The sequence below is a fragment of the Etheostoma spectabile genome, unplaced genomic scaffold, assembly GCF_008692095.1.
Source record: "Etheostoma spectabile isolate EspeVRDwgs_2016 unplaced genomic scaffold, UIUC_Espe_1.0 scaffold00000408, whole genome shotgun sequence".
In the NCBI taxonomy this organism is placed as follows: Eukaryota; Metazoa; Chordata; class Actinopteri; order Perciformes; family Percidae; genus Etheostoma; species Etheostoma spectabile.
The window spans coordinates 1-25,413 of NW_022602600.1; the positions used below are offsets into that span (position 1 = coordinate 1).

General features: G+C 41.3%; 2 protein-coding genes and 2 pseudogenes across 2 annotated transcripts; 2 read left to right on the forward strand and 2 right to left on the reverse strand.

Annotated features, from left to right (window-relative positions):
* Window positions 1-543: 543 nt before the first annotated feature.
* LOC116674493 (proteasomal ubiquitin receptor ADRM1-like) lies at window positions 544-1,019 on the reverse strand (annotated as a pseudogene).
* Window positions 1,020-5,063: 4,044 nt separating this feature from the next.
* LOC116674494 (oxysterol-binding protein-related protein 2-like) lies at window positions 5,064-12,926 on the reverse strand (annotated as a pseudogene).
* A 2,048-nt stretch (window positions 12,927-14,974) lies between these two features.
* Window positions 14,975-20,282, forward strand: LOC116674496 (protein SOGA1-like). The gene is given in 6 exon segments (XM_032506935.1): window positions 14,975-15,186; window positions 16,377-16,476; window positions 16,479-16,600; window positions 17,604-17,762; window positions 19,544-19,615; window positions 19,731-20,282. Coding segments are annotated over 6 exon segments (1,086 nt in total). The 5' UTR covers window positions 14,975-15,105.
* Window positions 20,283-22,592: 2,310 nt separating this feature from the next.
* LOC116674497 (protein SOGA1) lies at window positions 22,593-24,945 on the forward strand. Its single transcript, XM_032506936.1, has 2 exons — window positions 22,593-23,393; window positions 24,534-24,945. Exons 1-2 carry the CDS (start codon window positions 22,593-22,595, stop codon window positions 24,687-24,689), a joined length of 957 nt encoding a protein of 318 aa, XP_032362827.1. The 3' UTR covers window positions 24,690-24,945.
* The last annotated feature ends 468 nt before the right edge of the window (window positions 24,946-25,413 follow it).

The following is a 25,413-nucleotide window of genomic DNA, read 5'->3' on the forward strand; positions in this document are numbered from 1 at the left end:
GTCTCGTCTTAAGACACATTTTTATTCTTGGCTTTTTAACCCATGTGATTTGTATGGTCCTCTGATGCTCTTATTGTTTTATGTATTTTAGTATTTATTATTCTGTTTTATCTATTTTTATCTTTTAAACCAGATGCTCTTATTGGTTTTTTACAATTTTTACATTAATTGTTTGTATGTTTGAGTTTTCCTGTGCAGCACTTTGGTAACTTTGTGTTTGTAAAATGTGCTATACAAAATAAAGTGGATTGGATTGAATACTTGTTGAGTTGGGCAATTCTTTGTTTTGTCTTTTCAGAGATTTTGTTAATAATAATGAAAACTAAGACTATGACCAGCCTTATCTATGCCCATTCTATTCTAAAAAAAGCATGCCACAATACAACTTGCTATTTGATTTCTTTCTTGTGTGAAATGCATGAAACGGCAGTATCTGCAACAGTGTCATTGCTACATACTGTAGGTTTATCTCTTGTACATTGTGTCTTTTTAACCAATGAAAACCAAAGCTTCATGAATGCAAAAGTGCCTGCTGCTGTATACCCTCATCCAGAAGAAGTCTTTTGGAGCCAGCTTTGACTTCAGCACATAGACTTCGTCCGGTGTGCACTGGTTCACCCGTTTGAACTCACAGTCCTCGGGGAAGATGATCAGGTCCTAAATCAGACATGAACTGGGTTTAATGTTAAAAGTCAAAGACAGGTGGAGCCTGTTTACATGCAGGAGGGGGTCCCCTACGTCATCCACGTTCCCGGTGGTGCGATCCTTCCAGCAGAGGTGGATGAGCGAGTCGTCGGTCTGCTGTATGTACACCTGGCCTTTGCGCTTGTCAGGGGTCACCGTGCTGCCCTTCATGTCATCTTCCCGGCCCGGAACTCCACCAGGTACTTGCTGGAGGAGCCGCGGGACCCAGACACCATGCTGGGGAACAAGCTCCAGAAGCCATGATGAGGGGACAGACTGCTGCAGGGGGTACAAAGAGGGGAAGGCCTCAGGCAGGCCTCACTACATAGAAACATATGGGTCATAATCAATAACCCTAAAGGTCATCAGAATCAGGTTTTCACATGTACCTAATTAATATATCACCTATTGTGCAATAGGTTTATCTACATTTTTATCATACTATTTAAGCAGTTGCACATTTCTGTATTCCCAACTTATATAAACAAATAGTGTTCTTAGACTTTATACTATTATATTTCATGTATATTGTATGTAGTGTATATTGTATCCTAGTATTTCATTTATATTTTCAGCACATTCTGTGCTGTGTGACTGATTTTGCCGCTGTACATAATTTCCAATTTTATTGGGATCAATATCTATCTAATCTATCTATCTATCTATCTATCTATCTATCTATCTATCTATCTACTTAGCCTCAGTGTTTTGTGTTGCAAGAGAAAATAAAAAAAACACTGTACTGCAAGTACTGCAATGTCAAGTAACAAAAAAAACAAAATAAACAAAGAAATACTATGAGATAATATAAGATTTACACACACACACACACACACACACACACACCGCACACACACACACACTGGTCAAAGTTGGGGTCACTTAGAAATTTCCATTGTACTCCATTAGAGACATAAACCTCATCATGTGATTACATAATTGCAAAAAGCTTTCTGTCTCCAGTGTCTCAGTTAGTTTATTTAAACGATATCAGATTAGTAAACAGCATGCGCCTTTGGATCATTGATGAATGTGCTGATAATGGGCAATGGAGATATTGCATTAAAGATCACCCCCCCACTCAGATCAGCTGGTATTCTGTCTATAATGGAGTGGGATGGAAATATTTAAGTGACCCCAAACTTTTCACACTGGTTTTGTATATGTTTTAAAACCAAAGAGCTGTGTGGTCCCACATGTAGAAGGCAGGAGATATGACGTTTTTTTTTTCTCCTGCTGATGTCACTCTAATCATTACCATATTATTCAGCAGTAAATAATTAAAACAATTAAATGGTAGTTCTTGCTTGGACATTTCATTCTGGACATGTTTCTTAGCCCACTAGCGTTGTCTATTTAATGCAAAGCTATTATTTTGTTCTTTTCTTTCAGGGAGGGTAAGGTTCTCCCCACAACAATTACAATTTTACCAGAGGGTATAATAAAGACCGAAACATTTTTGAAAGGGAAACAGGACGGGAACAAAGCTGATCCCAGTGCTCCCATAATGAACCTGCTGCTGGGAGCAGTAGCCATGGATGACTCTGCATCCTGCAGTAATCTGGCTGCTTTCAGCTCGGCGTGGTCCCCACTGAGCTGCAGCTTACATTCCCACACGGGGAATCAATACACACCTGGTTTTGTTGTATCAAATATTCGATATACATATAGAAGAGAAAAAAAATGATGTTTATACTTACATGTACTCACTGAAATACCGTTCGGCCGGAGAACAGCAACACGGTAAAGATGACCCGTGATTGGCTAGCTGGCACCGGTGCTTCACTGTGATTGGTCCAACCGTGTGTGTCAATAATGAGGGGCTTTAAACCTCAATGTGAATGTTCGGTAGAGATAACACACATTGACCATTAATGTCACTAAAAGCTTATAATTAAGTACGTTATGAATCAGTTAGAAGCTATTAACAATGCACTTCTGGACTTTTACACTACATCAGATTTGACGCTGTACAAACCAGATATCCTCCATACTGGCAACCATTTTTTAGCATTTAGAATTTGTGGATAGTTGGAATTGCATCTTATTCACCTGTTCTCTTAGACTGCTGGTTATTCTTGCACCTTTGTATCTGCCCTCTTCTAACTTAGATACTGCGGCACAGCAATTTCTCAGGTTAAATAGTCTTGTCTTATTTTAGAGGCCTGAAGGTTAAAGTTTCAGATTTTTTCCCAAGAACTCAAAGATTAGAAAAAAAAAGTCAGAAAAAAAAAAATGTTTACTTTTCTTTTCTTTCAAATCCTATAAATCGTCTTTGACCTGTTATTTGGGGATCACTGGTGTAAATAAACATCATAAGAGGATTTAATGATTGGTTCAAACACGACGAGTGGGCGGTGGTAATTCAATAGTGCATCATTTATTTCTCAAATATGCCATGTACGCATATGTTTGTGTATAGGTAACATATGAGGAAAAACAATAAATCAATACAATCTACACATTTTCAATTAAATGTTAGATGAACACAAGGGGTAAAGAGTGTGTGAGAACATCAGAGCGAACCTGCACCTTTGAGTGTCTGCAGGCCTCACAAAGTGCTTAAATTCAGAGTAAATTCGAGAGCAGCTGGGGGGGGTGACATGATGTAGAGTATATATTTTACTGTACAATATGTGCATGGACTGAGAGTGTTCAAATGTGCATGTTCAGGCAATGTTAGTGCTTTGAAATACAAAGGAACATCTACTAACATCTGCTGTATTATTTAAGTGTTCTAACATCAGCACACAACATTCAGTAACGGCTGTCTCTGTAGTGTCTGAAGCACACATTAGCTACAAGCTACAGAGGAGTTAAGTGTTTTGTTGTTGTTCTTCACATTTCACGAGGGCAGATCAGATGTCGGTTTTGCAAGGGTTTACGATGGCTACAGTTCTGTCTTTCTTTCTCTTTGCTGCCGCTGTGTCCGAAAACAGCTTTCGTTGATGGAAAAATGTCTCCGGGCATCACACTGGAACCTTGGAAATAGTCAAGTTCTCGTCCACGTGTGAAGAAAACGGCTATGGATCAGGGGGCAGTGTGTAGCAGCTCTCTCTTTAAGAGGTTTTCGAACGGTGCCTCGGCAGGGAGCCGCGGAAGGAAGATGTGAGCCGCATTTGCCTCAAACTTCCCATGCTTCCCGGAGTCAAAACTATTTAACACAAATTTTAGATTTGGCGCGGCTTGCACTTCCCAGAGATATCATTATCTCGCAAACAAACGTCCAAGATCCGCTTAGAAATCAAAAATGAAAACGCTTCTTTTAATGCAAGAATATTCCTGAGACTCATCATTATTTAACGTTTCTTCAGTAACAAAGTCATCCAGTATAGTTGTATATTTTATGGTACATCGCAAACAGAACTGCTGAAGCTAATTCAGCATTTTTTTTTTAATCTGGTGCCAATTTGCAAAATAAAACAAATACAAGCAACAACGAAAAACACAGCTAACTAACTGGCTCTATGGCAACGTTAAATCTCCTGTTTACAGTTAGTTTGTCTTAAGTAAGACAAAGCATAGGAGGTACAAAACCCATTAATATGAACTTTTCATTAATATTGTTTGGACTGTATGGCTCAGAATATCCCATCAACAGGTGTCAGAATTTAAACCAAAACGCGCTGTATCCTTTCGCTTTAACACTTTATGTGAAGCCATTTACAGTATTAAACTTAGTGCAGAAAAGGTTTTTATGGCTTTGACTTGTGTAAATAGTCATCTTGGTGGACATGCATGCACCAATTATTATACACACTATCTATGTTACAGCGGACGATAATATGATGTACCAGCAATGTGTTTACCGTGAAGGTAAACATGGTTATAAGCAGCTTTCATCTCTACTCTATTCACAGAAAATGTATCACACGTGACTTTTTAGGGATGTTAACAGCTAACAAAAATACACATCTAATATTCAAATAAAAGTAGCAGATGTGTTTAAATAACCCCTGATATTTAAATGCCACTGGACAAGAAGTACGTCTATAGGTAAGATTAGGGTTGGGCACCTGAACTAAAACTGAGAATATATCCTCTAGAAGTCTGAGCTTTCGGTCCTGCACCACACCCACACACACCCTCGACAGGTGAGTAACATATTTGGGGCCTATTATTGTCATGATTAGGGCATATAAGATTGGAAGATGTTTATGTCAACATTTACAAATAATATAACTCTATAATTCTCCTTTATATCCCATTTCTCCTGTGGACCAGTGCACAGTTCAATATTCATCTGATAAACGGTTTGATAACATTCTGATATCACTTTTTATGGATTCAAGCAAAAACACAGTACCAGTGAGCGTCTGGACGTCACAAAGACACAAAATCGTGTAGATGCTGGAAAATGAAGCGAATCCTATCAGAGAGGAGGAGATCTGCCACTGAGCACCTCCTCCAGTGTCAATAAATGTTGGGACAGTCAGTGTAATTCCTGTCAAAGTATCCACCTGTGTACAGCCAGTCCTCCGCTCTCTGTGTGAGGGTTTGTTCCCAGGCTGAAACCACCTGGAGAGACATAAAGCATGCAGGATTTATTTTTAAAGCTTTAGTGAGCAACTTTTGGATATTAATGAATGTTAGTTTAATTCAAGCCATTGCCTAATGACTATCAGCCCCGCAAAACTCCCCGTATTTCTCAGTATGGCTATGTTTAAAAACTAGTGTCTTTCGGCAACTTTCACGTGCAGAAACTCAAGTGAAGAAAACGACTTCTTTGACCCTCCTGTTGTCTTCGGGTCAAAAAGTTCTAATATAAAATTTGGGTTTCTTTCAAACAACTTGTCCAAAAAAGTAACGTGGATGGTTCCCTACAAACGTTCCTCATCAGTTAAATAAAGAGTTCCACTTTATTTAACTGGTGTGTTATTGTCAATTTTATAATATTGATCAAGAACTTGTGTGGGTATGTTAATAAAAAACTAAACTAGCTTAAAAAAAAATTGGGGAAAAAAACAAACATTTCAAAAGGCTCGGGAAAAGGTCGACAAACGTTGAAAAAGTGACAAAAACATTGGGGAAAAGACACAAAAGGGTCAAAAAAGACGAGCAAAACGTGGATTAAAAGGTTTTCCATCTGAAATTTTGCCTCAGAAAAACATATGTGCAGTCGGCAGGAAGACCCATGATGGTTTAAAATCCTCCTTGGCTACTAGCAACTGCGTGTCGGAGGTGAGCGATCACACAAACTTGAATCATGTATAAATTATTATATCTAATTATGTATTAACATAGTTAGGAGACACTCGTGAGTTTTTAGACATGGTGTACATAACTTTGCTGGCTTCATCGATGTGCTAAAGGGATTTTTCTGTCAGTTCAGACAAAAGTGACTTGACAAGACATTCACAGAAGGAAAAACAAAAAACTTATGTAATGATTATTGTGAATGCAAAGGACCTTTTTCTTACACAAGTCTTTAAGAAATGTGCTCATCTATTACTTAATTTAACGTTTTTAACCCAGTGAAGTATACTCGAACAACGAGCGGTTTAGTGGGCATTCAGACCGAAATCAGCTCGTTAGGTTTAAATATAAAACAAATAAAAAAGATCCAGTTTGAGGAAACAGATGCATGCGTACAAAAGCTTATCAGGACAAACACTAAACGGATTGTAATACTGATAACACAAGATTTTACAATTATGGTAAGCTCTCATGACGGCAACTATTCATCTTTGTGACATCTACTGTGATGTAAACAGAAATACAGCATTCACGTCTTCACGATACAAAGAAATCTACCAGGAATATATAAGTTGTATCCAGCTTTATGTTGGCAACAACAAGGACAACGGAATGACATACAGATAGGAAGGTGGTTGTGGATACAGGGATAACATATAGAATATTGAATAGAGAGATCCTAAATGATCCTATTATGTTAATGTATGAATGTAAATGTACATGAATTTAATTGTTGTGAGCTGCAGCCTTTAAATTATACAAAATATTACTCAGTCCGACATAGATTGCCGACTTTTAAATTGTTGTTAAAAGGAGGCCATCATGTTAAATTGGCATCAGATTTATGTAATGATGTGCACATCTAAGAGGGCCTTTATCTCAAAGCTCTTGAAAAGACACCTCGAAATTGTAACCAACACTCACATGTTGGACCACTCCTCTTCCTCCGCGGAGCGTTCCCTGCGTGAGGCCCTTTTTGTTTCTCCTCTAACCGCTCCTTCTCTGTACTCGCTAAGTCTATAAAAAACACAAAATACGAATGAAGGCGCCATTACAGAATCAGGAGGGTCTGCTAATGCAGCCATGTGTGGAAGGAACAGTTTGGGCTTCTCTCTGCATGTTGATGTGAGGCTGGTGTTACCCATGTCTCCAATCTCCATGGCTCTGATGTCGGGCCTCAGCCGGCAGTCTGTTGGAGCAGTAGTCTCTCCATGCCGGGCTCCAGCTCGTTTAGTGACATGGCAAACTGGTGAAGTTATACATCTACACAGAAGGAAACACAGAGAATAGACATCTTGTTTTTTATATATTTAGGTACCTTCTATTGATGTATATGTGACTCCAAATAAAATTGAATCAATACCCACTCTTGATTAAAGGGTTGGTTCAGTCAAATTATTTAAAAAAAAAAAAAATTCTCATTTACCTCTAGAGGTATCAAGCCATGCTGATAGTTAGATAATGCTGATTTATTTGTCCAGGTTTGAGATATCTCTAGGTCTAGAATGAAGATGAATTTTGTTTGTATTGTTCACAAGATGAAAAAAGATTCACATTCTTAATAAATGACGAGTCTTTCCAGAATCTGTGTCGTTATTATTTCGGTTATTCCACTTTGTCAGAGGAAGTATTTTTTCACAGGAAAATTCCCTTCAGTGAAAACTGTAGCATAAACAAAAAAAAGTGAAGAAGTACAACTAGTAAACATGGAAACATGTTATGGGCAAGGGACTGCACTTAGCATGTTTGTCCGGCCTCAATGATAAACACCAGCTTTTGGTAACAAACAAACAAACAAACAAACGCCTTGTTTACAAGAAAGTCCACAAAACAGCTTTAAAAAGCAAGATTTCACTTAAAAAGCTCATTGTGGGACTGGCACAAAGGTCTATATAAAAGAGACTTCAGATACAGTATTAGGGGACCACTAAGGTCTATATAAAAGAGACTTCAGATACAGTATTAGGGGACCACTAAGGTCTATATAAAATTAGACTTCAGATACAGTATTAGGGGACCACTAAGGTCTATATAAAAGAGACTTCAGATACAGTATTAGGGGACCACTAAGGTCTATATAAAAGAGACTTCAGATACAGTATTAGGGGACCACTAAGGCCTATATAAAAAGAGACTTCAGATACAGTATTAGGGGACCACTAAGGTCTATATAAAAAGAGACTTCAGATTCAGTATTAAGGGACCAATAAGGTCTATATAAAATTAGACTTCAGATACAGTATTAGGGGACCAGTAATAAAAGAGACTTCAGATACAGTATTAGTGGACCACTAAGGTCTATATAAAAGAGACTTCAGATACAGTATTAGGGGACCACTAAGGTCTATATAAAAAGAGACTTCAGATACAGTATTAGGGGACCACTTAGGTCTATTTAAAAAGAGACTTCAGATACAGTATTAGGGGACCACTAAGGTCTATATAAAAGAGACTTCAGCTATGGTATTAGGGGACCAATAAAACCTATATAAAAGCATCCAAAAAGCACCATGTCATTGTACCTTTACCTCATATTTACCTGTGCTGAGTGAGCAGGCCGCGGCGTTATCCTCCACAGTAAGGCACTTCCTGGTATCACAGTCACAGTCTCTTGAACTTCTGGCATTTCATCAGCATCCTCAGCTTCACAACTATGTCCCTACACACAACACACACACACATACAATTATCAGATGTGGACTAACAACCTGAAGCTTAGAGTTCATGTGCAAACAGGTGATTCACAGAACTACAGTTGCCACTAATTCAACACGTCTCTCAAGCAACAATGCATGTCATTCCAAGACATTATCGATTAGTGCTGGCAAATATCTACTCATACACTACACTTTGAACAGAAGTCGAACTAGACAACAGCAGTAGCACACTACAGATATCAAATACACTTTTACCTTACCTTCTACTAATGCCACTGCATGTTATTGTGAAAGAAAAAGATACCATTTGAGAAAAGAATTTAGAGTAATGAGTCACATATTACACCACGTTGTAAGACAGATAAAACATGTCAAAGACAAACGTGAGAACAAACTAAGCAGCATGTCATCTTAGTGGAGGATGTCAGATGTCAGGCAAAGCAGAATGCAAACTTAACCAATCGGAAATCTCCGCTTCATTCACCTGTTTCAGCTTTTTTGGGTCTCCCCCCGACTTCTTGTCGGACTTCTTGTATGTTTCGTAAATCTTGGGGTCCACGCTGTACATGCACTCTGTCCACTTTCCATAGATCACTCGCCGCTTCTTCTTACTTTTTACAGAAAAGAAAATCTAATTCAGTTCAGAGAGAATTCATCACAACCACTGACTATTTACATTTTGTTGTGATTGTGCTCTTACCTTTTGTCTTGAATATGACCTTCGACTTTGTGCAGCTCTTTCCCAAACATGCCACATGGTTTGAAGTTCAACACACACTTATCTCCAGTGCTGATAAAATACAAATAAATACAAATAAATAAGCAATCATCCAACCAGTTTAAATCTTGCAGGAAAGGATTTGTCACTATACCTATGGTTGACTATCTCCACGGTTCCATATTGCTCAATCCAGAGTTTTCCCAGGATGATGTTATGCACACAACACATTGGGTTTGTCCATGTGTACGCTTCTTTATATCTATAAGAAATCCCCAGAAAAGACTGATGAGAAGACAACAACAAAACAGATTAAATAACAAATAAATGGATAAAACTACTCACTTCAGTAGCTCCAGTGTCATAGTGCCTTTGGGCTCGGCCTCCACACTTTTGCCCCAGAACTTGAGTTTTGGGCAAATGGAGCCGTGAAACTCAAACTCTTGTTTTAGAGACTGGGCATGGAAGGCACTGACAGGGGGGTGGTGGCTCACCTGCTCCGAGATCAATCTGTACCCCTCATCCTCTCTTTAAACAAATACAAAACATCTTAGTTCATGTATGTTTACGTCATCAACACAAAAAAACGTTGGTTACACTTTACTTGAAGGTATCTACGTACACCTATGTGTGACACAACTGTCATGAATGGGTCATGAACATTATTAACAAGTCAACGCACAGAACGCTTCTTTCAGTAAGTGTCATTTGGTTTTGACATTACAAGTTAAGGTTAGCGTTCATGTGTCATGACTGGTTTATGACAGTGTCATGTCACTCTTATGTAGATACATTCAAGTAACGTGTAACCAAAACTTTTCTATGCACTTTAGCTTCTCTCAGTCAACAGGCTTCTCCAATACCTTATGAGTTCATATGTCTCCCCCAGTAAAGGATTAAATGGCTTTCCAGTCCTTTCCCATTGAGATGCTACAGACGAAACAGCAAACGCAGCAACAACCTGTCACGGAGACATGAAGGGAATCAGAGTAGAGCTGCAACTAGTAATCGGTTGATCGACTGAAATTGAAGTCATTTTTTTTAAGCTTAAACACCAAACATTTCCTTGTTCTAGCTTCTCAAATGTGATGATTTGCAGAATTTATTTTTCTTATATGAAAGATAAATCTAATATCTTTGGGTTTTGGAGTGTTGGTCGGACAAAAACACGGTATTTGAAGATGTATCATTGGTTTATGGAAAACTTTATGGGTAATTTTCTGTCATTTTAAGGACCTATTACTCTATAAAGAAAAGTATTGTTAGTTGCAGCCTTAAGTCAGACTAAGATCGATTACATCTATAATCTCTCCAGGTGTGGTCAAACAATGCAGACAGAAAAAAATTATCTAAAAGAGAAATAACAGTAAGCTAAAAATCTCTCTAATCTTCAGAATTATCTGTACCTGCATGCGGTCTATTGAGTCAGACAAAGTGCAGGCTTTGTGGATGAGGTGAGTGTGCTCCATGTACTCAGACATTCTCTGGAGAAAGCTCAGTGGCTCGTTAAACACAACCGGCATTGCTATTTTGGACAGCTCCTGTAAAAGCATATGAAAAGACCAAATAAGTAAGTGAAATAACTAAGCAGGCAAGCTTTATAGCAGATCAGATTCAAAGTGTGACACTGTTGTACAAAATACCTTACTCAAGCAACTCATGCGTCATATTTTAACTTTCCAAAACAAGTATGCTCTGCCTTTAAACTGAAGAACATGTGTTTTATATTCATTGTATTCTGATGTTCATTTAAGCTTTTTTGGTTCTTTCAGATGGCTGCAAAACAAATGCAATTTCCAAGCCAATTATAGCCATCTGCGCAGAGAGAAGAGCAACGAGTTCAGACAGGAGTAATCTTGTAGAGGCACAATGAAAGCTAAACCATGCAAGTTTTTGTAATCAAAACAAAACAAAACAAAAAAACACAACGCACTAGACCCAGAATCTGACAGTTTGTTTGAAGCAAACCTGATGTTCAGATTAAATTGGAAGCAGGTAGGACTCACCATGCCGATGCATTTCTTCAATATATTCCAAACACTGTAATTGTTCCTGGAAATCATTTCAGCAGGCAGGGTTTTCCTGGTACACATTTGGACAATTATGATTAAAAAGAAGTGAAATCAGAAAATTCTAACACAGTGTAGTGCATCAAAAATCTGATTTTTTTTTAAGAAACTGTAGTTTGTTTGTTTGCGGTCCTGTGTGCCTTTTTTAGTTTTACACATTCGAAGCCTTTTTATGTGTGTGACATGTAAGTTATGGTTCTAATAGTTGATAATGGTTCTGTAATATCATATGTTTTATGTAATGTTTCTGCCTGTAATGTTTAATTTATTGGGCAATAAAGACATTGAAAGAGTTTTGTTAAACTGTTTTTTTCTGAAAATCAATGACATTCAAACCGGTGATAACTGAAACAGATACACAACACACCATTCGTGTGTATACACATAGGTATTGCAAACACACATTAGTACTACAAAGAGAAGAACATCTGACTCTGCACCACCAAAGTGGACATAAAATAAGTGTAAAATATATGACACTGTTGTCAAACCCCACGCAATCGACATATAGACACACTTGCAGACGGCATCTTGGTGATGTAACCAAGTGGTGTCCCATGTCATAGGGGTATGTTTTCACCCCTAACCCTTACCAGTTGGTTTTAAGAACCAAGGGCTAGGGGTAAGGGTTAGGGGTAAGATGGAGAAATGGGATTCAGCCAAAGTGTTGACTAGCTATACCAACAGTAACTCCAAATACTCTGCAGAGCTAGCCAACAGCATAAACATGTGGTTTAACTGACTTGTCCGCTTCCACATGCGAGTACATGCCTAATGAACCCCTCAAGCCCCTCACCAAAGGACACATACGGTCGTGTGGTAACGTGCATGCAGACCAGAGACGGTCACTTCTGCATGAATGCTCACCTGCGCTCCCACACTCCATTCTCCTGTTTGGCGCCGCCGTCAGTCACCTGCTTACTGTCAAACACCAGGGCATCCTTAAAACTGACCTCACAGGAATCATCTGACTCCAGCCCTGATGGAGACAAGCGGAGGGTGAGGGAAGAATGGAAAGATACCTTAGGCACAAGAAGCCAGCATACTTTACTATATTAGAAAACCTGTCTGCGTGTCTCACCCGTCTCAGCGTCGTAAAATTCTTCCTCGCTGTTCATACTGAGCAGAGAAAGTAACCGGGCGTTACTCAGAAGTCATGTTTCCACCATCGGCCTGTCCCTCTGCCCAGCCTCGCTCCTAGCATCACAGACAGCCAAACACACTACCTGCAACAGCACGGACTCGTTACACTAAGCAGGGGCGCACACACATTATCAAGTACACGCTATGACTAAAATAAAAAAAAGCAGGCTTCTACTAGCTCGTGAAAGTAGCTCTGCTCCTCAAAGAGCTTCAGGTATTAGTTGTTAGCTCTGACTAGCTAACCAGCCGTTAGCATCGCTGCTGCTAAGTTAAAGCTTTAGCTAGCTAGAGGGTGGGCAGCAGAGAAAGGCTAACGCTATCAATGTAAACACTGACACGAAGATTTAAACACAATTCATTTCAATATACCTGTGAATTAAGGTCAAGTTAACGCTCAACTGACATAAACAAACGAAAAGTGAGCTGCCACTCAAACGGGGCGGAAATGGGCGGCAAGGACACCGTGACTGACAGGTCCGGCAGCCAATCACAGCGCAGCCAGGAGAGGTCTAGAAATAGAAATCAAAGAACGGACGTTTAGTCCAGCTGCTGTTTACAACACCGATTCAATAAGTGACGTTAAACAGTCCACGCGGAACTTTAATAAAGACTTGGTGCACGTAAAAACTTCTCAAATGTATCGATGACACATAGTATTTAAAATTTAAAAAAAAAACATTAGTTGCAACTCAAATAACTTCCCAAGCTACTACGCAACTATGTTCTATGATGTATGTCTTGATACAAATCTTTTTACTTTTTATTATTATTATTATTATTATTATTATTATTTGACAAAATTCCTATACAAACAATATGGCTCAGCATTCTTCCCAGTATTATAAAGGATCAGGTGCATGCAAAAGGTGCCAAACCAGTTTGATGTGGGCCTGCATCTCGTTGAGTTCCTGTGTTTCTTGGAAAGCCTTCTCTTGTGTCCAATGAGCGGTCAGGATCTTAAGACAACAGTGACCAAAACGAGCAGCATCTCAAAGAATCAATATTTGAATAAACCGGTTTTATTATGATTGTTGCCTAAATGAATTAAATTAGACATTTAAAATCTCCACTTGAGACAACAGAGAGGCATTTAATAAATGTGATGAACCACTCGCTCCTTTCACAAGATTGTGTGGTTTGTTTGAGGTATTATTAGACAGCTATGGTTCATCTTACTGTGGGCCTCCTGCAAATCTGCATGTCGACTGATGAATTAGCTGAAACTCCATTATAAGTCCACAAGGTGGCAGCTTTGTACCTGAGATCAATTGACCTCAAAATGTAGAGATTTATTTCAAGATTAAATTTGAAATATAGGCTACATGGCAAAATATCGGAACCCTTACTAGAATCCCATTTGAAGTGACAATGCATGAACATATTGAACATGGTGCCTCCCGGATCTGTTGACGTACAGAGATCTAACGGGTTTTGACTGTTTAACATTAGTTTAATAAATATGAGGTAAAGAAAAATGGGCTGCAACGTCAGCTTAACGGTGTCAAGTCACCAAAAGTCACAGTAAGTGATGCTTTTTTAAAATAAAATCTCCAATTGTCTATCGCTCGCCTCGATGGGGAGATTGAAGGTGAGGTGGAACGATTGGTATTTCAAATTAAAAAATAAACAGAAAAAGTCTAGTTCTCGCCTACTTGTTGCTATTTAAGCTCAATTAATTGCAAGCGAAGAGATATTTTACAAGGATTCGAATCTTTTTTGTCGTCAACAATGTTTTTGAAAAGATGGAGAAACAATGGTTTACTTTGATGACAAGGAAAAAGAAAGACATTGCAGAACACTGGACATTGTCAAATGTTAATAAGAGGATTTTATTTTGGAACTGAGGACCGGAAGTCACTGCAAGCTGCGTTAAAAGTTACACACTGCTGGTCACTTTCTACCCTGCTTCTCTGGCATTTTGGCAAAAGTTTCAGTCTTCGGGATGGAGAACAACCAGTCAGATGTCTTCAGTGAGCTGTGAGCTGCGGACTTGAAGACCTTTCAACATATTGGTGGACACATCATGATCATCCTGAACTGAAAAAAAAAAATTATATTTGTACTTAGAAGAAGAAAAAGAGAACGAGAGTCGGGATGAACAGAGACGGAGACAAGTGCGCAAAGACTGCGCTCCGGAGCCACAAACAACCCAGATCGCAGCAGGTTTCTGCCCAAAAGAAGAAGAAAGATCTTGCTTCTATAAATGCCCAAAGTGGCCCTCAGTCAGGCCAGTGCGACTCTGGGAAGGAGGTCAGATCGGCGGGACTGCAGGGGAAACGACCGGTGAACGTGTCATCATGCGCCACGGTGGAGTGCCCCGGCGCGCAGAGGAAACTGTCCGACGCCAGCAACACTTCAGAGGACCTGAGCAAAGACTCCGGCTGCCTGTCTGGGAAACTCTCCTCCTCAGACAGCAGCTCAGAAATATCCGACTGCCCCTCGGAGGGCAACAACAATAAGCACAACTTCGCGAACAGCGACAATTATTTAGCTGGATTGACGGGGAAGCTTTGTTGAGCCCGACAGCGAGAGGAAAGGCGACGGGAAACCGTGCGTAAAGGCGCAGAGGGATTCCTGCGCTCTCCAGCCTGATGCTGCTGGACAGGGTCTCAGTCTGTTTAACTCTTCGGGGTCATTTATGGATCTCATGATGGGAGAGACAACCGAAGACCTTGTCAGGGAGGTGGACGATTTGAGGTCAGAGAACGAGTATTTGAAAGTAAGTTTATTTGAATTAGATTTTTTTTAATTGAGTTGATATTTTAACTCTAGTTCCATGATATATGGTTGCTTGCACATATGAACACATTTGTTTTCAAGTCTGTGTGTCGCTTCTTTGTTAGATATAAGAGGCCTTCAGACTCTGAACACCAGAGCCGATTTTCAGTAAAAGCTCTTGTCAGTCTTCATTAGAGACTTAAGGACAAGGAGGGGAGAGGTGAGGGGACAGGTCAACACTCGTGACTTTTATGCAAGAATCAAAAGTCACGAGTGTTGACCTCTCCTTGAGAGTGTCTGCGTGTGTAATGTATTGCTAAAATTGCCTGCAATGTTTAATATGGGCAATAAAGTTAAAAAAGAGAAAGAAAACCACATATGATCTGTGACACCAGTAGCGTTTTCCATGTTGTGGAAGCACAATGTGAAAACTTTCACTATATAAATTAAGGATTGATTCATCCTACATAAAGTAGGATGAATGAGGTGCTTAAAAAGTGGGATTTAAACCAATCAGAAGGTCCAGTTTTGGGGATTTAAAGGGGTACTCCAACAATTTACTAGTTTTGCACTTGTATAAAGTTGTGAGCCTAACGAGAGAAAGGTTCGAAAAACAAAAATCACTGGACTCTACATTTCCCATAATACAACTGGAAAACATCATTCACAATCCACATCTTCAGTTTGTAACACAGCCATCTTCAGTGTGTTGACATCTTCAGGTCAGGTCAATGATAAAACAAATACAAATTAAACCCAATAGTTCAAGTCCGGATTTCAATGCCATCAAAACAATTGGAAGCTGTAATCCTACCCATATAGGAAACGCACATTTTTATATATTTGGTACATGACATCTGTCCCCTAATAAATGTAAATAAGGAGTCAAGGGGATTACGGAACCATACTATTAAACTAGTCACCAGGGCTTTGACTCAGGGCTTTGACTCAGAATGTTTAAAGGCCCAATCCAATAACAACTTATGCAAAAGAAAAGTTTCTTGTTTTTTTCTTTTTCTGACAATGGCAGCTCATGAGGAAGTGAGCTTCAGGGCAATGATAAAAACATTTTGTACTTATTTTCCTTATACTCACAAAATAATGTTTATTACATATCAATTCGTTACACAAGAGGATAGTTGAATATAGAAACAAAAAGCAACATTTAAAGTATTTGGGTGTTTGTCCCAGGATGAGGTGGAGGAGCTTCGCTGTGAGATGCTGGAAATGCGCGACATGTTCCAGGAGGAGGAGGTGTTCCAGCTGCAGGAGCTGCGTCTGCAGCTGGAGCAGCCAACAAGACCTGTCGCATCCTGCAGTACCGCCTCCGCAAGGCCGAGCGCCGCAGCATCCGAGTGGCTCAGACGGGGCAGGTGGACGGGGAGCTGGTCCGGGGCTTGGAGCACGATATTATGGTCAGAAACCATTTCAGTTACTCCTCCCACTCCGTCATCATGTGGTCTTGTTAAACCTCTCCCAGCACCAACAAACAGTACATTCTCCCAAATTGGCTTTTGACTGAATCACTGCTATTCCAGTTGGCAACCATCAATCTGTTATCCCCACAAAGCTATTTCTTGTTTTATTGGTTGCGTCGATTGTACGCACTAAAGGACTGTAATCAGTTGACAGCAGCCTGACTCACGACTGTTCACTGCGCTGTAAAATACTCCCTTCTGTTAGTCAGAACCACAAAAACGTCATTAGTTGGAATGTCTTTATCATGCATCCTGTTTGTAGTTTTGTCCAACCATGGTGTGGTTATGTGGTGAGTTGTTCTCCATCAGTAGGAAACATAAAAGCACAGTAATCTTTATCAAAAGCTGTCGTTAAATGAGCGTCTGTGGTGGCAGCCAGACTGTATTTCTTTGAGCCGGGGTGAGCATGGTGATGGTGTAGGATTACCCACCAGCCTCACCCTCTCACCCTCTGACACACTCCTATGGTGAATTCCTGTGAAGTCTCTCTTACAGCGCTGGAAAGGAGGTAAAATCAGGAGTAGAAGATTTTCTTTACAGCCTGATTGGAGCCAGAGCTCCAGAGCTCCAGAGCCTCTGTTGGAAGTGACTATAAACATTTCTTGTTGGCAAGTCGGTCAAAGGTCTAAAAAGAGGTGCAAAATGATTACAAAGAGTTGTAAAACAACCTGAAAGAGACGTAACATTTTGACAAAGATGCAAAAAGACCACAAGACTACCACAAGAGATGCAAAATACAAAGAGACACACAACAACCACAAATAGACATTAAAATTACCACAAAGAGATGCAAAAAAGACTTGTGTATTTTTCAATCTATGGGTCTTGTTATTGTGTAGGAGGGGTGAGGAGCCTTTACATGTCCCTTCCCAGGGGCCCATAGTATCATAATCAGACCATGATTGGAGATACACTAACCTGCTGTTGGCTTTGTTTACAGGTTGCAAAGAGTGTGTCCCTCCGGCTGTACAACGAGCTGGAGGGGGTGCAGAAGAAGAATTCCCAGTTGGAGTGGGAAAATGAGGCCCTGCGTGAGAAGACCCAGGAACTGGAAGTGGCCAAGCAGGTGTTACAGGCTGAGGTGGAGAAAGTCAGAGAGGTGCGACATTAATGCCCAACATTTTAGATTTATAGAAGCATAAACTGCATAAACACCCTTCACGAGCCTCCATCTCTATAGTCAGGAATCCTCCTCTCCATTTCTGCTGCTACACAGCTGCACCCATCCCAGCCAGTTGTCCCCCTCATCCCTCGGTCACCCTGATGTCAGGTGACACATGACCCGGGTGCAGATCAATGATATGAGAGGAGGGCACGGCCAGCAGCTGCCTGGTGCCGGAGCAGGGTGAAGCAGCCTGGCATGCTGAAGCCTAACTTCCAGGCACAGCTGATAGCCTCACAGAGCAAAAGGGAGAGAGAGGTTATAAAAATAGACTCGCTTTCTTCCTTTCTGCTTCTATTAAGCTGGAGGCTAAATCTGGATCAGCTTGTATTATGGCATTCAAATTGGTGTTTGTGCGCCGGCATACTGACCTACAACTATCCATGTATATGCTTTTATGAAAGCGTGGCTCCCACACCCTGACAGTTGAATTGAACTTCCAGTCCACCTTTTATTCTTGCGGGCCCTCACCTCGACGGCTCCTGAGATAACGCTCATTGCATTTCATTGGCACGTGCTTGGTTTAATCCAGGATTCGGTGCTTTGGCATGAGCTCAGTCTGTCCCGCTCATTGGAGGCAGCTGCTAGTCCCTTTGATCCCAGCAGGAAAATCCACTTGGATTACCTAATCTTGGGTCACAAAACACAGTCTAGATGGATGTGAAGGAGGATGGACATTTCAGAGACTGTCTGTAACCTTGTTTGTGGGACTTTGAACGGTAGTTTGAACTGCACATGCCCGACCAATGACGAAATCAGAAGTAAAGACTATAACTGCACTTTTTATTTTGAAATGCAACACAAATTATGGCAATTTTGCAGTTCAAGAATTGCAAAACGTTTATACCCATGAACATTATTAATTACTTTAACCACATTTTAGGTCATGGCCTCCAGGCCCACTGACCTTGAATTGAAAACACTGTGACCAACTTGTTATGACAGCCACTTCTAGCCCATAAAAGATGACTATTAAAAACACTGTGCCATCCTGTCTTGTGTCTAGGAGCGAGACAATGCTGCCAGACAGAAGCTTACATTCCTCTCATGCTCAGACTTACAAATAACACTACCACTCAAGTAGAGAAGGGACGGACTGTTCAATATGGAGATAAAGCCAGCAGCAAATTAGCTTAGCTTAGCATAAAGCCTGGAACCTTAGGGGAACAGCTAGCCTGGCTCTGTCTAAAGGTAACAACAATCTACCTACCAGCACATCTGAAGCTTTATAAAACACATTTACATTTAAATTGTACAAAAACTGAGTTTGTGGTGAAGAAGACTCCAGGAAATTGCTGCGCTCAGTCAAAAAATAGTCCGTCAAACAAACCAAATTTAACATCTTAATTAGTGAGCTATAGAGGTGCTGGTGGGCAGATTTAGTCTCCTGCAACTGAGTCAAGCTGATCGTCTCCTAGCTGTAGCTTCACACATAACAGACATGTGAGAGTGGCATCTTTTTTTTAATTAAACGGTTCCTTTATCTGTGTTTGCACATGGAAGTATCACACTGAGCTTAGGACTTCAGTGAGGTCTCTTCACAGTATTGTGATTTCACAATTTCAGAAGGCAGATTAGCATGTCTCAAATGGTGCAGCTGAGTGTTGATGTAAGAAATTAAGACATCTAAAACAATTCACATGGCTTTTTAAAATGTCTCACCATTATGTATGTATTGCTCCCTTCATGAACCTCTTTGCCATGTTTGTATCCCTCAGAGCACTCTGAAGAAGAAAAGCCTCCGATCAACCGCCAGTAGAGCTGAGAAAAGGCTCTCTCAACAGATCGAGGTTTGTTACGTTAGTAACTGCTGCGCCGATGAAAAATTCCGTGTTGCAGTTTACTTATTCATCATCCTAATCAGAATGATATTTATTGTTGATATATATATGTGTTTGCCCGAAGGATGACAGTGCAGATCTCAGGTGCCAACTTCACTTTGCCAAAGAGGAATTAGCTCTCATGTGCAAGAAGCTCACCAAGTTGGTATCAGAGAGCGAAGGCATGCGGGAAGAGCTGGCCAAATACCACTCAGCCTACGGCGACATCCAATCGCCTGAGAGCAAACAAAACTCCGCCCACGCCAGGGAGGCAGGGGTCAGAGTTCACCTAAAACTGGTGGAGGAAGAGGCCACACTCCTGAGCCGGCGCATCGTTGAACTGGAGGTGGAGAACCGTGGACTGCGAGCAGAAATGACCGACCTGAAAGAGAAAACGGGAAGAGTAGGGGAGGAAGAGGAAGAAGAAGAAGAAGAAAACCGGGATGTGTTGGAGGAAAATCTGTCAGCTGGGACACCGGTGAAGGACAGAGAGGGAAGTTTGAAAATAGCACGCGCAACGTACAAGGAGGGTCAGGACGAGGCAGCAAGGAAGGTAAAAGTGATGTTGAGACTTCATCACAGACTGACGGCGCAATTAGTGCTTGTCATGGTAGTCGGGAGGGTCCTGTGGTGGTGAGTGGGACCCTTTAGACAGTCATGAGAGTGATAACAACACAAACAGGATAGAGGTCTCTTAGGAATGACTGTGAAAGACTTTGAAACCCTTCTAGCTCTCAGAGATCATTCCTGCATTTTAAGTTCAGCTATCCAGCTCCTGATGACGCCACCAACCACTGGCCACTCATCTACCTCATTTGCTTTTACCTCTCTGACAGAGGTGGATTTGGATGGCAAGGCACATCAAATAGTCTCACCAGGGCCTTTGAATGAGGCTTTGGAGCTTCTACAGGCCATGCTGTTGGCTTTAATTGGAGGGTGGAGACGTTCCTAACAGAGAAGAGCAAGGCCAACTCTGTCTCTCTGGAGACAAGAAAGATCTTATCTCAAAGAGTTACCACGTAAGCAGAGTGTAGAAGACCTCCACACCTCAGAGGTTAAGGAGAGAGAAGAACAAGTGAGGCACGCAACTTCCTTCCAATCGGACCTCATCCGCAGCTGCAGGGACCCAAAAATGCGAATGTCCTTGCAGATTCTGTGGATCCTCCATCAGTGGTGTCACTTTAAAGGACGCGGGGTGGAGGCAAAAGAGGTACAAAATCAGTTTTTTATACTCAAATCAGCAAATTGTGTCTTTTTTCTTTCCAATACATCTAAAAATATGTGGATTTTTTAAAATTTAGGGTAAAGACAAAACCATGCGTATTCTGGGGGGGTTGTTGCAAGATCTCGGTGCAGAGCTTCGGGATGAGCGGATTGAATTGAACAGTGAGCCAAGATCACCCAGGGCAAGGCAGCCGAGGTAAGGGTGGTGTTTACCCTTCAGACATGTGTCTCTCCTGCTGTGTGTGTGAGGCTGGGTGATACAGCGGGAAGTCCTGCTGATGATCCGTCTCCCTGGCCACAAGTCTCTCTGACGCTCAGTCAAACAGGCATCATGAATAGACATGCCACAGTATTTAGGCCAATCTCTTGTAGGGGATGCAGCCAAACAGGACAGGCATGCTCAAATCTACTGCATTAAAACACTCAACTGATTCTCTGCGTTGTCCAGACCTGGTGCATGAGGGTCTTCAAAGCATACTGTTTTCACCTGTTTGGTCAAATGCAAAGAGAACGTTTTAACGCACATCAGATAAGAAATGTAATCTAGCATTTGAGTTGTTGCCACAGAACTGTTGGCGTGTCCTTTGCACAGCATGACTAAAGATCCCTGCTTTGATTTTTTTCTCGTCCTTATTTCACTGACTAGACTTTAATCCCCGCTTTCTTCTGGGGCACAGTTAATATGCCAATGAAAATAAGAGTAGCGCATTCAGTTAAATTAAACCAGATGTTTAAATGCCAATACAATTTTAATTCCCTCAGAGCCAATTCTGAAGTTGTTAACATAGAAATCTTAGTTTTAGAAATCTTAGTTGAGCATGCTGGCATGCTAACATTAGCCAATTAACACAAATGTACAGCTAATGTTGATGGTAATGTCTTTAGTTTAGTCATAACCATCAAAGTATCTAAGCAACTGAAATGTTGACCTGATGGTGGCGCTAGATTAACTCAGAGGATCACCAAAGTCACTAAGATTCATCATCTGGGGACCATGAAAGTCTTTACAAAATGTCATGTCAATCCATCTGATATGTCTAAAATATCTATATATGTATAATATTTTTCAGTCTGGATCTAACAGATGTGGATCCAACAGGCCGACATTGACACGATTGACAAGTTCAGCATTTGGCTAATATGTGTTTTTCTCCCTTTCACAGTGTGCTGTCAGTGGTCTCTTTCATAATGAAGATGACAGGTGAGTGTTTTTTCAAGCGTTCTTGCGTCTCTTGAACGTTCTTGAACTTGCGTTTGTCTCTTGAACAAGATCTTGCCTATCTTGCTCCTGAAGTCACTGAGGTCATAATTCATGTATCACCTACTTTCACAGAAAGTGCAGCTCAAAAGTGAAAGGACTTTGGCGTTCTTCTTCTTACGGCTGTAAGAGGAAGAACTGGTGCTATCTGAGCCAAGAGGCTGCCCAGCTGGACCAAGAGGACCCCGTTAAGACGTGGGACCATCTAATCATGCCTCTTAGCTTCCCCGATCTGGACTTTGAGCAGATGTCCGTGGAGAGAAGCCACACTTGCCCGGAGAAGTCAGCCTTCCGCATCTACTACAGCCCCCCATCAGCTCGCAGAGTCCAGCTGGCTCAGCTGAAGCAAAGCCCTGTCGCAGACAGAGAGTCTGTCAACTCTGGCTCGCCCTGGTGCACACCGCCGACCTCCCTCTCTCCGCTCTGTCTGGGCTCAGCTGCGAACCTCAGCGACGACATGAAGGAATGACGGCCAGCTGGCGGGGGACGGTTCAAGGCAGTTCACAGGAGAGGAGAGGGAGATTACAGCAGTGCTGGGTGGACGTGGCCTGTTCAGGGACTCAGACCCACATGAAGCCACAGATGGTGAGTGTTGGTCTGCAGACAGATTGCTCAGTCACTGTGAGAAGCAGTCCATCCCAGGTCCTGAGCACCTCCCTGGTCTCCGCCCGGTCTCACCACATCTCTGCCTCACTGGACGGGGTGTCAGGCAGAGTTGAGAGGTCCAGATCCTCCACCTCCTCGCCTAAACTCTACCGGAGACACTCTGCATCCGCAGCATTCTCTCCCCCCTCATCCACCAATTTGAGCTCCTCCTCCTCGTCCTCATCCACCTCGAGAGATCGAGCACTGTGGAACCTGAACCACCAGAGCCACGCTGGCCTCACATGGACCCGACAAACCAGTCACAGAGCTGGTGCAGGACAGAACCACGGCTCTGTGAGCAACGCTAAGCCCCCAAGCAAACCTGCAGGCACCCACCGGTACGGCATGGTCACAGAGTTCCTGCGCAGGGTGAGCGGCCGGGCAGAGAAACCGGTACCGGTACCGGGGTCAGGGCAGAAGACTAAGAACAGTATGAAGAACCTGGAACGCGTTCCAACGAGGCCCGCTGCCGCTACGCTGCACAGGAGTGACAGCGTGACGAGGATCGTCAACAATAGGTTCATGAAGCAGAGAGAGGAGGCCGGGCGGGCCCAGAGAGAGGAGAAAACCAGGAGTCTGGACCACAGGGTCCACCACAGGCCCAGCACCGTCACAGCAGAGGTGAGCGTAACAAGTAACATGTCTGTCTCATAGCTGATCAAAATACACCTGCTGATTCACCATGTATTTAAAGAAGTGGACCAAATAACAGAAACATTATTAATTTGATGAATCAGAATCCGAACCAGACAAGGATTTATAGCCAATAAACCCTTGTGTTGTCTTGCCGTCAAAATTGAAAGTCAACACTTTTGTTGAGGCTTTTTATCAATGTTTTTAACTTTTTCTTACGTTTTTGTCCCTGTTTTTCAACCCTTTTGATGCTTTTTTGACGTTTTCAACACTATTAACTTTAGTTTTACAGTTATGTTTGGGATTTATGATCAATAAACCTCATTTATAGGAAATTATACCTAATGTTTGAGTGAGAAAAGCAGAAATTAGGAATTATTTAGACTAAAATTAAAGGAATGGATGTTGATGGATAATCACAGACTGGAATATGTTAACTTTTAATCAATACTATTTCAAAACCACTTCAATTTTTTTTTTCAAATGCTATAAAATTGAATAAGACACCCCAAAATTAATGAAAGTAGAGATTTGTAATTGCCAAAGAGCGTTGTGTGGAATCAATTATGTTATTTTGGGTAATTAAAAAGAACATTGATGTAGGAAAACGGGTCAATTTGACCTGAGGACAACATGAGTAACACAAGGAAATGAAGCTCATAATAATAATTTTGCACATAATACCATTTCTATTGGAGTTTTCCAGAAAACTAATATTACACAGTACACAGATGGTTTTAACGGCAAGTTTAAGAATTTAAAAGTGATCACGAGTAATCGATTCCAATTTGAGTTATCTATTTAGCATAAATAGAAAACGACTGCTGGTTATGGCCTCTGAAATGTGAGGATTGGTGCTTTTTTCAGTTTTATATCATTTTGAATTGAATGTTTGGGGGTTTTAGATTGTGGGTCAGACAAAAGAAGTGATCTGAAGATGTGACATTAGGGTAATTTCTCATTTATTCTGACCGATTCGAGACTAAATGATTACTCCGTTACTCTAAAAAAGGTAGTTTTAAAATGAGAACTTGCAGACCCAATGAACTCGGAAAAGACAGTGAGCATGATGGACTCTTTCACATTCCTGTCTCATCTCGGCGCTCTCTCTTTTCTTTCTCCGACCAGGACGGAAACTACGACTGCAGCTCCAGCAGCACTTTGACCTTCTGCTTCGCTCGCCCATCTCGCTCCACCCAGAGACAAATGTCCCACCAGAGCAAACTCCCCCGGCACAGATGCTCGCCTCCAGCGAGCGCGGCTGCAGAACCCAACTGCGAGTGACCGGGCGGAGAACTCGCGGAGACTTCTGGACAGCTCAGAGCGCTCAGGGACGGGGAAGGGAATTTCAAAAGTGGAATCTTCTAATGTAAGCCTGCTCTACTGCAGGATGCTTGAACTGGGAAAACTGGCACAGTACTGTATGTGGGATGGTCTGACTTTGTAGCTTTCTAGTTTTCTTTTGGTACATTTTCATAACACTCATCTCCTTTTACAGATGGGCTAACTGTGGATTTCAATTACAAAAAGCTACAAATTCATATTTACAACTTGATTTTGCAGTTATATTGTAAAAATGAGCTTCATATTACCGTTGTAGAATTTCGCAGCGGACAAACTGTTTTATTCCTATTTATTATTTTCACATTTACACATACAGAGGAGTGCATCCTCTTCATTTAAATGCATTTTATTGAATAAACGGATCTGAATAACAGGATGTTTTTGTGATTTTGATTCACGCATGGTAGCTTCACAGTCCCACCCTGAAATCGGATTCTTTTTACTCCGCAGTCATCAGCTGTTACGTCACATGCTCAAAAAAGAAAAAGGAACTGCTAAGAAGTTAACAAGATAAGACTTCCTCCCCCCCCCCCCCCCCCCCACACACCTGTCTGTTTGTGTGACTCTTCACTTTCACTTGTTCCGTCGTGTTTTGTCTTTGTCGTTGCCTGTCTTGCTGTTTTATTGTTTTTTTTAATCTAATGTAAAATGTTTTTTTTATTAT

Excerpts from the sequence above, each read along its gene's own strand:
- LOC116674497 (XM_032506936.1), top strand. The coding sequence starts at position 22,593 with ATGACGGCCAGCTGGCGGGGGACGGTTCAAGGCAGTTCACAGGAGAGG. Across the intron at positions 23,394-24,533 it reads CCAGCACCGTCACAGCAGAG|GACGGAAACTACGACTGCAG; the intron begins GTGAGCGTAACA and ends TTCTCCGACCAG.